At 39.7% G+C, this 14,137-nt stretch overlaps 1 protein-coding gene across 1 annotated transcript in view; it reads right to left on the reverse strand.

Moving 5' to 3' along the window:
- Positions 1-300: 300 nt before the first annotated feature.
- ccnjl (cyclin J-like) overlaps positions 301-14,137 on the reverse strand; it is a 130,084-nt gene continuing 116,247 nt past the window's right edge. Inside the window, exons 4-5 of the mRNA XM_072512073.1 lie at positions 13,277-13,436; positions 301-4,487 (exon numbers count right to left, since the gene is read on the reverse strand). Coding sequence (XP_072368174.1) covers positions 4,031-4,487; positions 13,277-13,436 — 617 coding nt within the window. The 3' untranslated portion in view covers positions 301-4,030. The remainder of the gene's footprint in view (positions 4,488-13,276; positions 13,437-14,137) is intronic.

Below are 14,137 nucleotides of genomic sequence, written 5' to 3' on the forward strand. Positions count from 1 at the left end.
CCAAGTGACTGACTTGGAGGGGACCTTGCAGGTGGTATATCCATCTATCTGCTGCCCTTCCAGGCGATAGAAGTCACAGGTTTGGAAGTGTTTTGAGGGAGCTTAGGGCTCAGTGTATGCTTTTCTATACTTTCAACTTTGAGGCTGTATGTAACATATCAACACTGATCCGGAGAAGAGAGAACAAAGCTAGAAAATAACAGTCACTTATCATTTAAGATTTCAAAACTAGGTGTTCCCATGAATTTGCTAACACTATTGAGACAGATTTAAGTGTAAACAATGAAATGAAGACAAGAATCAACAGACTGGCATTTATTTTTAAAAAAGTACACAGGGTTTTACAGTCATATTTGCTTAAACTTCAATTAGCCAGGTCTAAGATTTATTTAAATAATATTACTAGCAAATATTAGTGTATCATTCAGCAGGTATTTGACTCTTGCCTTACAGTTCTTGAGAATACATGGATATTTGGCATACTGTGCCATTAAAGAGGTCCCTTTAAAACAGAACATCTCTGGACAGGAATAAAATGAGCTAACTTTGTATTAGCCGATCGGAGCTACAATAATATTTTTGGTCACTAGTTATTCCACTTGGTTTCTCATGGTTTGACAGTACAGTCACATATGCAACTTGCTTCACAATTCCTTCATATATTCACTAGAATGCATCTTACATTATCCTGTCTCGTCTAATACAATGTGCATTACCCTACCTTCTATTCAGTAAAGTAGTTACTGGCTGTAGTATCTAATTAATAGGGTGTATGCACAGCACCACATGTAATGCATCCTCAATTGTGTGCCCAGTCATATCAAAATTTTAAACAATGTCTGCATTTGAAAGACAGCATCTCATTTCGTCGACCAGTCCAGTAAATCATACGCAGAAGATTTCTAACCTCCCAAAGCACAAGCCACACAATTACTTTTCTCAGACTCCCCGTCACATTCCATTCCATACAGTTTTGAGAAAACCAATAAATGTCTCATCATAAGATGCAAGTTCAATTAGAAAATGGCTGTAAGCCTTAAAAGTAATTAGGCATCCATTTTTTAAATTTGTAAAAGTAAACCTTTGAGGTTACCCTGCACAACAATTTATATGTATAAGATATCAAGATTTAGATGCAGAAGGCACTTTTAAACACACTGTCTGACACTGTGAAATGTCTCCAGGGTAGTCATTCCTCAATGAATCTGTCTTGTAACGAGATTGTTTAGTTATGTTAAACGACATTTAAAAAAATAAACACAGGCCAAGAACTTCAGGCAGATTGAGGTCAGAATTTGATCAGAGGTTAAAAAAGTTCTGCAGGAGAATTCAACCCTAATGTGTTACATTTAATAAGCTTCTTTTTAAAAAATAAATAATTTATCAAGAGTTGGATTTTTGGACACATTCAAACTATCTATATTTATTTTTTTTAAAAAGAGTACAAACTGCTGGTTCAGCACACATTTGATGTCAAGTGCAATGATGCCATAACACAACACTATGCTGAATGGATACCTGCTGCCTCTATTGGCATTATCAGCCAATGAACTGAAACAAATATCAGTTATTCTCTGGCTACCCCAAACCATGTGGAATGCACTGACAGCAATTCAATCAACTGTTGTACATTTTTCATTTGATGACTGATCTAAAATTGACTAATCTGTGCAATCCAGGGGTAAATGCAAAGCTGTTTCATCCTGGCAACAGTATTGTTCATATCCCATACTGGAGTGACTTCCTGGGAATGGGACTTTCCAGCTAATTGACACTGAAGCATTTGTATAAACTACAGCGGGTTATCACTGAACTCCAAGTCATTAAACTATTTGCTATGTTCATCAATTTGAATTCACTTCCAAGATGCTCCTGACAAAGCCTATGGAAGTAATTACTGCTGAAATGAATAAAGACCACAGTTCATTACAACAGGTCTTGACATGACACAGAAAGAAACAATGGATTACTTAGATGCCTAACACTAACACATCATTGCACTAAGTCACTCATCCCATGAGCCTAAAACACCCACCACATTAAAAACTGAAAAAACTAAAATGGTAAAGTTTTAAACAATTCTCCCTTCCTGAAATGTTTCTGTAAAATCTAAAAGTAAACTATAACCTTCAGCTATAGGTTCCGAATTGTAGCTAGATTTTCTTACATACAAATTAAGAAAGGTCTTGCTTGATCTTTTTTTGTCCCTCTCCATTACAGGAAACGTCAACCCCTGGTACTTTGCCCAAGTGGACATCCTTCATGTGTGAACCTGGACAGTTAGTGTTCGTGGCCAATTCAATCAGGGAGATAGATTATCACAGCCAAGTTTGACTCTGTCCATATATAAACAATTCCTGCAGTGGGCTACAGCATAGTGTCAAGGATGCGAGTCCAGACTAATTCCCCTCCCTTAATTTTGGGATCCTCAGGTGACTTGTGGAAACCTCCTCACCATCACCCCCACTAGGGATGGGCGAGGCAAAGTAACAATTTGCTTCAATTAGGCAGTAATCTTAGCTTAAATACGAGCACTTAAAAAAATAATTACACTGAAAATGAAATATGCTATACATTTACTGAAACAAGATCATTCTGAAGATTACAGCATGTTAAATTTTGGATCTGATCTGAAAGCTGAGTTTTGCGAATTAAATAAGGTTGTATGAATTGAATTTGTTAGTTTACAATAAAGCCCATGTAAATAAACCGAGCAAAGATCCCCAAAGTAGGCATTTTACAGAAAGCAGTTAAAGAAAGCCTCTTTGGATACCTTGGCACCAGAAAAAAAAAAACATGTAAATAGTGAAGGTCTGTAGTACTCTAGCACTGCTAGTTGTCATCTTCAATACTGTGGAGGTGAAACTCAGGTCAGATAGGAGAACCCAAGTTATCCTGAGGTAATTATCTTGAATTTATGCTGATCCAACAAAAACAGCAAGAGGTATTTATTATTTTGTTTCTGCAAAATCTCAAGAGGCCTTAATGAGCTTTTAATCATCGAGGAATTTACCCTTGCATGTGCACACGGGACTCTCACCGAGCTTGTTTGGTTGTGCCAGCTCCTTGGTTTCACCATTAATACAACAAAGAGGAGTTCTCTTGTTCTCTAAGCAGCCAGTGTTGAATCCAGAAAGAAGGTTTAAATATCAGTTCTGTGTTACTAATCTATCCCCTAAAGTTCTGTTTCGAAACTTAAGAATTTTCAGTAGGTTACATTTGCCGAAGAGCAGTGATATACATTGAACCAGTGAGTGCATCTCTCATAGCACATGCCGACCCCCCCCACCCCCCTCCCCACCCCAAAACGAAAAGGTATTAATTCACAAATGCAGCAGGCAATCATTGTCTGGGATGGTTACAGTTACTATGATTAGCAGCAGTCTTAATGTAAGAAGTCAATTGCTGCAACACTGCCTTGCTAGCTATGCAATTGAAATGGGATACAGTGCGGTAAACAGTTTAAAGTGAAGGTACAGCTAAGACACAAACCATATTGCACTAGCAAATGTCTCAATACTCCCTGGGTAAAACACACCAGAACATCGCAGGCAACATGTGTTAAATTAACACAAATGGGGCTAACAGCATTGCCTTCAAGTAAAAAAAAGTATGTCCCCCCCACAGCTTTCAAGTAAACAATATAAAAACATCACAGTAATAACAACCCTTTATGTGAGTTAAGGCAGCAGCTTAAAATTCTCTTCAAAAAAGTATCTCTTCTTCTCCAAATCTATCAAAATATTTTCATATGGCTTCCTGACATCCCATTGGACTATTTAGTCTCAAAAATGTTTGTACAGAATACCAACACTGGGACATTCTGTCTAATGTAATTAGCATATTTCCAGAAAAATTGTAACAAGTAAAGCTGCGTGGTAAATGTGTTCATTTGCATATCCAAAATAAAAAGTTAAGTCGATGTAACAAATTGTATCGCTTCTGAGAGACAGTTTCCAACGCCGAAAAGTAGATGGTATTTACCAGTTCGGGAGGATGGTTTAAAGAAAAAGCATTATTGCAATTACTGTCATCTGTCAAAACAGCCAGTTGCATATGTTTGATGTCCACTTAAAAAATTACTGCCATAGGCCACAGCGATGCAGTGTCTGGGCTCTGCAGTTATGGCAACCTGCATAGCTATGGGTCCCTGAACAGGCAGAGCCCTTACTGTGGGCTGTAGGCTGGCCTGTAAACCTGGGTATGACTGTAGAGTATAGCTGTTGCCGGTACTTCCTGAGACAATGGCAGCTCGGCGACCCTGCAAGTGGCTCCTATGGGCCTGAACTGAAGCCGGAGGTTGCAATGGCGAATGGAACTGTACGAGCTGTGAGGAGTTCTGGGTGAAGTGTTGATACTGACCCTGCTGGAACAAGAGTTGCGGTGAAGACTGGTGTTGATGTTGCTGCTGCACTGTTGTTTGCTGTTGTAGAGTTGACTGTTGTCCTTTGGTTTTGTTGGCTTCTTTGACATCATTATCATGGGCACTAAATACAAAAGATACCTCGGATTAGACATTTTCAAATATTATCCTCCAACTTTCACTATATGTCCCATCAAGGCAAGCCCAATAATGCCAAGTTTCATTAATTTGAGTTTATAATGGTTTGATTACTGCAAAGACTTTGCTAACTTGAGGTAATTTCTAATACCCTTGCATATCAGATTTTCTTCATAATTGGTTGCTAGTTTATTGCAATTAATGCACTTTGCTCTAATAAACACAGCTAGTTGAAGGGGTCAAATATCAGAGTGCTAACTTCAAAATTGAAGGAGAGAAGCTCCGCACATTACATTTTGTGTTCTACTCTAAACCTTCCACTGCAGGTCATTTATACAATTCAAAGAGACACTATATTAACCAGAGTGCCTTGAGTCTTTAGTCTTACGACTCTTCCTACTTTTTATAATTTCTTTGAATAATTATGTGGGATGAGTGACGGCGCCGAGGACTCTGGTTCAATCCCGGCCCCGGGTCACTGTCCGTGTGGAGTTTGCACATTCTCCCCGTTTCTGTGTGGGTCTCGCCCCACAACCCAAAGATGTGCAGGATAGGTGGATTGGCAACCGCTAAATTGCCGCTTAATTGGGGGAAAAAAAAGAATTGGCCACCTAAAATTTATTTATTTTTTAATTATGTGGGACGAGAAAAATTAGTCATTCAAGATCAATAAGATTATTCAAGATTGTGTTTCACCCAAAAATGACTGGATTTCTAGAAAACAAAGAAGAGATCCAAAGGATTAATTTGTTGCAGAAATAATACATTCTGGTCTAAAGAAGTTCATTACTCAAAAAAAAAGATTCAAGCAGGAATAATCTAGGACCAAGTATCAAATAATGTAGGGCAGTTTTTGTGCATCTTCCAACTGTTCCTCTCCTCCAAAGGTCTAACTTATTGTGGCACCTCATCCAAATTACTCTTCATACATGACCAGACAACATCCAAATGTAGAATATGGATTTGAAACGTTAATCCTGTTCATTTTTCTACAGATGCAGCCAGACCTGCTGAGATTATCCAGCATTTTATGTTTTTATAACATGCATATATATGCAGGCTATTCAGCCATGGAAAACATTATGAGAATCGTTCTTGTCCACAAGTAAACTGCATACTTTGATACCTTGACTCAAGTCAAAAGACAATGAACAGAAGCCGGAACCCCAACTAACATCTCACTTCACTGATCCAGAGGTGTGGGTGTCAATTGTACTGCTGCCCAAACTAATAAGCATAAACAGACCAAGGATTCAATCTAGAACCTTCCTGGTCTGTACGATCCAGTTTTGTTGCAGGTAAATGCATTTGGAAACCTCGCTGCAACAAATGCTGCAACTTCAAATGCACTCGCTATAAATGTTTTGCAGCACAAACCATCTTCCATGGCATTGCTCACATGAAAAGAATGGGAGAAAATCGTGGTGAGAGCCAGAAACAGACTGGATTGGAACAGAATTTGCCAATACAGAACTGGATCCAGAACTTGAAATCTTCTAGAGAAGCACAGAGAACCAAGGTAACACTTAATATAAATATATTAAAAAGTCAAGCATCCAACTAAATTCAGATACCATCTGAGCCAAGCTGTCAGGAAGGACTATCTCAGAGTTAGGATTTTGTTAGGAAAACAAAGGCAGTTTTAAGGAGTTGATATTTGTATTGGTAAACATTAGAAATAAGGTATAGTTTTAAATGGGTTTAATTTAATGTTTGTGTGCCTGGATGGGTAAAACCTATAGTTTGATTCATGCTGGATAAAGATGTTCGTATGTTTGGGGGTCAGTTCAGTTCCAACTGTATTTCTAATGCGCTTAGAGGGCCACGGTGTGAAGAATAAATAAAAGGCATAAGCATGTGGGTGTTGCTTAGCAACTGGGGCCTTGTATGGTAGAGAGGTTTAGCTAAATTTGCTAGCAGTTGAAGATAGGCTCTGAGAGAGAAGGCAGGCAGCGAGAGTGAAGGCAGCTCTCGCAGCTCTGCTGGAAGCAGTGGGTTTTGGAAGGCTAAAGAGGGAACATCACTCTCAGCCTTGTTAGAAGAAAAGCTATACTATGGAGTACTGGTTAAGAAAACAGATGCCAGAAATTGTGTCCAGCTAGTTAAGGAAACTAGAGAAACTAAGAGAAGTGTCCAAGCAGTCTGGAGTTAAGTGATTAGGGACAAAGGTATGATTCATATGAATTCAAGGAAGAGTAAACAAACTGTTCTGAATTAAAGAGACAATTGCAGTAACCAGATGTAAAGTGGAGCAGCAGCCTTCAATGGTAAAACAAATGCCCAATGCTACTTTAATACAGCCTGGGAATCAAGAGTTAAAGTAATCGTGAGCAGTTAGCACAGCAGTCAAGACAAAGAAATCCTAAAGAGGTTGGTGTAAAATCCTGGACTGGATACGCTGTTAAAAGTGGAGAAGCTTTGTTTAAGTGGCATTTGGAAAACGTGGTCTGGATTTCAGAATACAAACTGCCAAGGGAAAGCATTCTTATGAGAGAAGATTTTAAAGCATGCTTTTGGGAGTGGTGTTTGGATACTTTCATGTGACAGTCATCTGGGGGAATTCTAAGAAGAAATCTTTTTGTATTTGGCCAGTCATCTTGTGTGCATAAAAGGTACTGTGGTATCAATGAGACCATTAGTGATTAAGATATACTTTGTAATCTGTGTTAATCCTAAAACCTGTGTGTAATTGTTAAACTAAGGGGGGGGGGGGGGGAGTAAAGTAGTTTTGTATCATAATCCAATTTTTTCATATTTGACAACTTTTATTCAGGTTATGAAAACTAATTAGAGATCCTGTAACTCTATTCCTCCACATTTATATACAAAGAGCAAAAGTCACAGTCTTCTGAGCCTGGGTTACATTCTGGGGTCTTCCTGTCTAGCTGTATCAACTGGGATTTTAACAACTTGCAGATAAAAATACAGTAAACTACATGTTATCCAGAACTCCACCAACCCAAATTCTCCTCTAATCATAATTTCTGATGTTCCTGGGGCAGAACGGTAGCGCAGTGGTTAGCACTGCTGCCTCACGGCACCGAGGACCCGGGTTCGATCCCGTGTAGAGTTTGCACATTCTCCCCATGTCTGTGTAGGTTTCATCCCCACAGCCCAAAATGATGTACAGGGTAGGTGAATTGGCCACGCTAAATTGCCCCTTAATTGGGAAAAAAATAATTGGGTACTCTAAATCTATATTTAAAAAATAATTTCTGATGTTCCTCTAATAAGAATTTGTCACTTTATTAACCAGAAGTTATGAAGTTATCCAGGACATATATCTATATACTGTATTATTTTATATTTTTATTTTATATTTTAATCTGTGTCGTTAAGATTTCAAAGCAAAAAGAATACTGTTCTTCACTTTCTCAGTACTTACATATTAGTTCATACCATGTATTCCATTGGTAAATGGAACGCCGTTAACCCTCATTTTTGATTAACCAACATAAATTGTCTCTTTTGATAGTAAAGATTTGACTGTAGTTGCTTCGCAAATCATCATACAATCAGTGCAGATGGAGGCCATTCGGCCCATCAAGTCTGCACCAAACCTCTGAAAGAACACCCTAACCAGGCCTATCCATGCAACCCTGTAACCCCACCTAACCCGCACAACCCTTGATAAGAAGGACAATTTAGCCTAAGGGCCAATTCACCTAACCTGCACATATTTGGACTGTGGAAGGAAACCCATGCAGACAAGGGGAGAACGTGAAAACTCCACACAGTCACCCAAGGTCAGAATGGAACCCGGTCCCTGGCGCACCACTATGCCATCGTGCTGCCCCTCTTGGTACTAACTGCTCATTGAAAATAATCCCCAAATTGATTCAACCTACACAACATCATGAGACATTCAGCATGTGCAGCTGTCATTTGGTGTACTTATCATACTAAATAAAGCAAACTAGACCAGTCCTGAATGTTTGATGCTGTACAATAATTTAGTCCTCTAGAAATCAGACTCTGAATGAGTAGGAGCAAACATATACAGCAACGTATATTCTTTATTTCTCCACCATCTCACTAAACAGAATCTTTGCTAATGGGATTTGACTGTAACAAACAGAAATTACAGGTTCTAACTTGTTTCTTTGGAGTCAATTTTTAATTTAACTGAAAGAGATTAATCTGAGAAACATGCACATAAAATGTAGAACAGGAATAAAGGGAATAAATTACCTTTTGTGAAAGAATAACTTTGATACATTCAAATTGGATCTTAGCTAGGGTAGTGGTGGGGGTTGTACTATTGGTTTCAATACCTTTCTGGTGGGAGTTGGTGAGTACAGTAGGAATAAGCAAGTGTTCCAGTATGTTTAAAAAAAAAGTTTTTCCAATTAAGGGGCAATTTAGCGTGGCCAATCCACCTTACCTGCACATCTTTGGGTTGTGGGGGTGAGACTCATGCAGGCACGGGGAGAATGTGCAAACACCACATGGCCAGTGACCCAGGACAAACCCGGGTCCTCAGCGCAGTGAGGCAGCAGCGCTAGCCACTGTTCCACCGTGCTGCCCGTGCTCCAGTATGAGACACCATTTTTGGAAAATATGCACCTGTAAACATCAAGCGATGACATAACTAATTTCAGGTGCCTCACGGCGCTGAGGACTCTGGTTCAATCCCAGCCCCGGGTTGCTATCCGTGTGGAGTTCACACATTCTCCCAGTGTCTGCTAGGGTCAATATTCCAGCCTAAACTAACACTTTCAGAACTGGGGAGAGAAACTGGAAGGTGGGGAGGAAATGGATTTGCTTTTCTCTTTTTATTGAGTGTAATTCCTTTTCTTAACAGCCGGAGGGAGAAAATCAAATTTTAAATTGGAAATGACTTTCTAAAGCACTGCTTGGCACAAACAGGATTTACATGTCCCTAATGCAAGGCAGTAATGGGTTCGCTTAGCTGTTTTGCTTCAACCAGATGTTAAATTGGGATTGCTGGGCTGTAATTCAGTTTACAATAGCACTGGAATATGGAACAAAACATTAATTATTTTAAATTCTACCTCATGGCATTCCAGCAATTGTGTCATGTTTATTGGTCAGATACCCATCAAATGCAAAACAAAACCCCTCAGCATTGAGAACAAAAGTGAGAACCATCTTAGCCAATGCAGAGTTCAATGCTCGTGCGATTTGACAATCATTTTCAAACACACTTAAGGAGCAAATGTAATTTCAGTAATTATGAAAGATGAAAGGTCAAAGAAGCAATGACAATTAAATAGTGGGAAGAGGCTGCAGGGCAGCCGTTTTCAGTTCTCTTTGATCAGAGTTCTATGGAAGGGCCGCGAATTCAGGATTTGCAGCATTTATGCTGTAAATGTTGTAACATTTATAATATTTAATCTTCCAATTATTTATAAACCTAAAATTAAACTAATGAGGGATTGCAATAGTCTGCACACGCAACATAGAACCTATTGAACTCGGATTACTCGGGTCAGAGCGGCTGTCTTCCTTCGCATGGCATCGGTGTGGAAGCAGCATTCCTGAACCGATCAGATTCCATGAAGACTTTTCAATTATTTCCACCTGCACTTATCTGTGTAATTCTTGGTCCTATTCTTAACCAGACAACACCATCAAAAAGAGAGCTGGATGAATAGCAACTGCTTTATTTAAAAGTTCCATGCAGAAGAAAATTGGCACAGGAAAAGGAATTACTCTTAAGAAGTCAGTCTCTAATTGAGAGCAATCAATTTCTACAGATGACAGAAAAAGGGGGTGGTAGATGACAGAGAGAGAGAAAGGAAGGGGGAGAAGAGGAGACAGAGGAGAGAGGGGAAGGATTAGGATAGAGGGGAATGGGAAAATGGAAGGGGAGAAAAAGAGATAGGAGTTAGAGGGAGAAAGGGCAGAAAGGATAAAGAGGGGGAAAAGGTGAAAGATGGGGAGGAATGGATAGGAGGTAGAAGATGGAGCGAGAGATAGAAGAGTGAATGCGAGAGAAATGGGAAGTGGGAGATGGGAAAGAAAAGTAGGAGGAGGAAGTGAGAGGGGAGAGGATGATGGATAGAGAAGCAGTGAAATGAATGAAGGGCAATGGGTTGGAAGGAAAGGAAAAGAGGGAGATTGAGGGGAGGGAGAGGGAGAGAAGGAAGTAGATAGAGAAGGGGAGAGGGATGAAAGAGAGAAGAGTTGGGGAGGCAGAATGTGGAGTGAAGAACATAAGGAGGGGAATGGAGGAAGAGAGGTGTAAGTGCACGGTAGCACAGTGGTTAGCACTGTTGCTTCACAGCTCCAGGGTCCCAGGTTCGAATCCCGGCTTGGGTCACTGTCCGTGCGGAGTCTGCACATTCTCCCCGTGTCTGCGTGAGTTTCCTCCAGATGCTCCGGTTTCCTCCCACAGTCCAAAGATGTGGTTAGGTGGATTGGCCTTGCTAAATTGCCCTTAATGTCCAAAAAGATTAGGTGTGGTTACTGGGTTATGGGGATAGGGTGGAGGTGTGGACTTGGATAGGGTGCTCTTTCCAAGGGGCGGTGCAGACCCGATGGGCCGAATGCCCTCCTTCTGCACTGTAAATTCTATGATTAGTGGAGAAAGGGAGAAAGAAAGAAGGCAGGGCGAATGGAAATGTCCTTTTAACTCTCAAATTTTATTTTTGGCGTACTGCTTTTACTCTGAGCTGTTTGTGCTGTCGGCTTAACCAAGTTCAGATGACCTAAATGCTTCCAAAACCTTTACAGCTACAGGAGCATAACATTTTCGATGATCAGTCTGAGTGGAGAGATGAAAAGGATACTGATCCACTCAAATAATAATAATAATCCTTATTAGTGTCACAAGTAGGCTTACATTACCACTGCAATGATGTTACTGTGAAAATCCCCTAGTCGCCACACAACGGCCCCTGTTCGGGTACATGGAGGGAGAATTCAGAATGTCCAATTCACCCAACATAAACATCTGGGAGGAAACCGGTGCACCCGGAGGAAACCCACGCAGTCACGGGGAGAACGTGCAGAGTCCACACAGACAGTAACCAAGTCAAGATTCGAACCCGGGTCCCTGGCGCTGCGAAGCAACAGTGCTAACCACTGTGCTGTCGTGCCATCCTGTATCAAAACCTTTGTCAGAACTCACTTTCTTAGTTTTTGTATGTGCAATGTCACATTAAGAACTATAAACAAATTAAGAGTGTGGAATGTTCCTTCAAATAGGTTAGCATGTTGTATGATTTCTATAATATTCTTCAAGCGTAAGTAAATGAGATACGCATGATCTGCAAACAGTTGGATCAGGTGGAGCTAGCAAATAATGAAAGACTTAATGAAAGACTGTATGAAAAAAGAGCCTCTCTTAAAGACAATTAACACTTCAGCTGCACCAATTATGTACCAAAAAGCTAATTTTAAGGAGATAGTTATTCATTGCATTCTTTAAATGTTTGGGGAAGGAATTGGGTGCTCCTTCAAGTAGGGATCAACAAGCAAGCATGCAAGTGCAGTCCATAATTAGATAATTGCACACAGGCTCTAGATGGAATGGTATTGAAGGATTAAACCATTCTTGCTTCCTCCAAACTTTATATCCTTAAAGATTCATTTTGAACTAACATGAGAAAATACCATTGCGAAAGCTCAGTGTCTTACAAGACGAGAGACAATATCCTGCTATATATTGTAGCAGGACAGATGAGTAAAGCAGGTATTCATTGAAATACCTGTAATGAAGTCTCCTTTTTCATTCTAGTACCTTTTACAAAACTGTGTGTCCTTTCTAGACAGTACTGAAGGAAGAACAACTACAGATCACAGTTAGACTGGAGGATATCCCCAACAAGTTTATATACTAAATCCAGGATATTTAAATTGTCATGTGAGAGTCCTTTAAAAAATGGGTGTTTATAAATGGGTGTGTGTATATAAATATCTGTAGTGAGAGTACTTTTAAGAAATGGGTGTTTATAAATGGGTGTGTGTATATAAATATCTGTAGTGAGAGTACCTTTAAGAAATGGGTGTTTATTACTGCAGTGATGTCAGAGAGTGGGGGGAGCTGGGCTGTCTGTCAGCTTTTTACTTTCATTGTAGGCTGTTTGCTGCAGGGTGTGTTTTAGTTTTGTTTTCAGTGTTGGAGCTGAAGCCAGACCAAGCAGGTGTACTGCTGTTCTCTCTGCCATCAAAAGACTATCTCTTGATCATTTGGTGAATTCAGAATTATAAATGTTCTCAGTAGTGAATGTAAACCTAATGTGCTTCTGTTGAAAGGTGTTTCTTCTGGATGCTGTTTGGGAAGTTATTAAGGATTACTTAGTGTTGTATTCTTTGGGATTGCATTTGAATTGATGGTTGCTAAGATGTTCACTGTATGTTTAAAAAAGGTTAACTTGAGTTCATAGAATAAACATTGTTTTGCTTTAAAAAATACTTTTCCATTTCTGCTGTACCACACCTGTAGAGTGGGCCGTGTGCTCCCCATACCACAATCTATTAAAAGTTGCGGGTCAGGTTAACTCCATGATACACTTTGGGGTTCTTTAAACCCTGGCCCATAACAAAATATACAATATTATTCAATAAAATGCTCAGAAAGTCATCTTTTTTTTAAAAAAATGGTTAGATTGGATTTAGTACTTGAATCCACTATAGGTAGTCTGTAAGAATATTAGAAAAGGATGATGGAATGTTTTACAGCATTGCTGGAATTCCATTTGAGGATGATACACAAATCACAATTGCATAGAGAAAACCATGGTCCTTGATTTTAAACAGCACTCTTTTTATGTTATGTAAATAAGAAAAAAAGTGAATGCATCTTACATAAGCATGAGCTCAACACAGGCAGTCAGGTGCTCCCACGTATACCCAGTCAGCAGGTGAAGGTGAGTGGTCAGGGATGGACTGATGTGCAAACAAATACGGGAAGCAGTTATACAGGCAGCTGCTACCAGTGATGGACGAAAAGTCAGAAAGCTGTGATCTACAACAAGAACAACAGCACATAAGATCAATCTTAAAGAATGTAACCTATTCTTCACCAAGTCTTCCCCCATCGCCTGATTATCTACTGACTTACATTGGCTCTCATCCTTCACATATTTGCAATTTAAAATTTTTACCTTTAATTTCAAATTTCTTCATTGTCTCACTCTCCCTCACCTCCTCTAGTCTTACCACAACTATTCAAATCTTCAAATTCATAATGCAAAGTAAAAACGTTAAACATATTTTGCCACCTTACCATCAAGTCCCATTTCCAACATTCAGCAGAAGGGCAGAAAGAATGAAATAAATTGAACCTACCTAACACCGCATTATATCTTAATTATACTTACAAGTGTTTTGCAACCAATTAATTATTTTGAACGTATAGCGTCTACTAATGAATCTTAAAATAGCAAAACAGACGAATGACCAGACAGTGTGTTTTTCTGGCGTCACTGGTTTATTAAGGAATGCTTGTTATACCCATATGGTGCAGCACAGTGGTTAGAACTGCTGACTCACAGCGCCAGGGATGCTGATTCGCTTCTGGCCTTGGGTCTGTGTGGAGTTTGCACGCTCTCCACATGTCTGCGTGGGTTTCCTCCGGGTGCTTTGGTTTCCTCCCACAGTCCAAAGATGTGCAGATTAGCTGGACTGACCTTGTTCAATTGCCCCTTAGATAGAGTTAGGTGGATT

Source organism: Scyliorhinus torazame, chromosome 7, assembly GCF_047496885.1.
Source record: "Scyliorhinus torazame isolate Kashiwa2021f chromosome 7, sScyTor2.1, whole genome shotgun sequence".
NCBI lineage: Eukaryota > Metazoa > Chordata > Chondrichthyes > Carcharhiniformes > Scyliorhinidae > Scyliorhinus > Scyliorhinus torazame.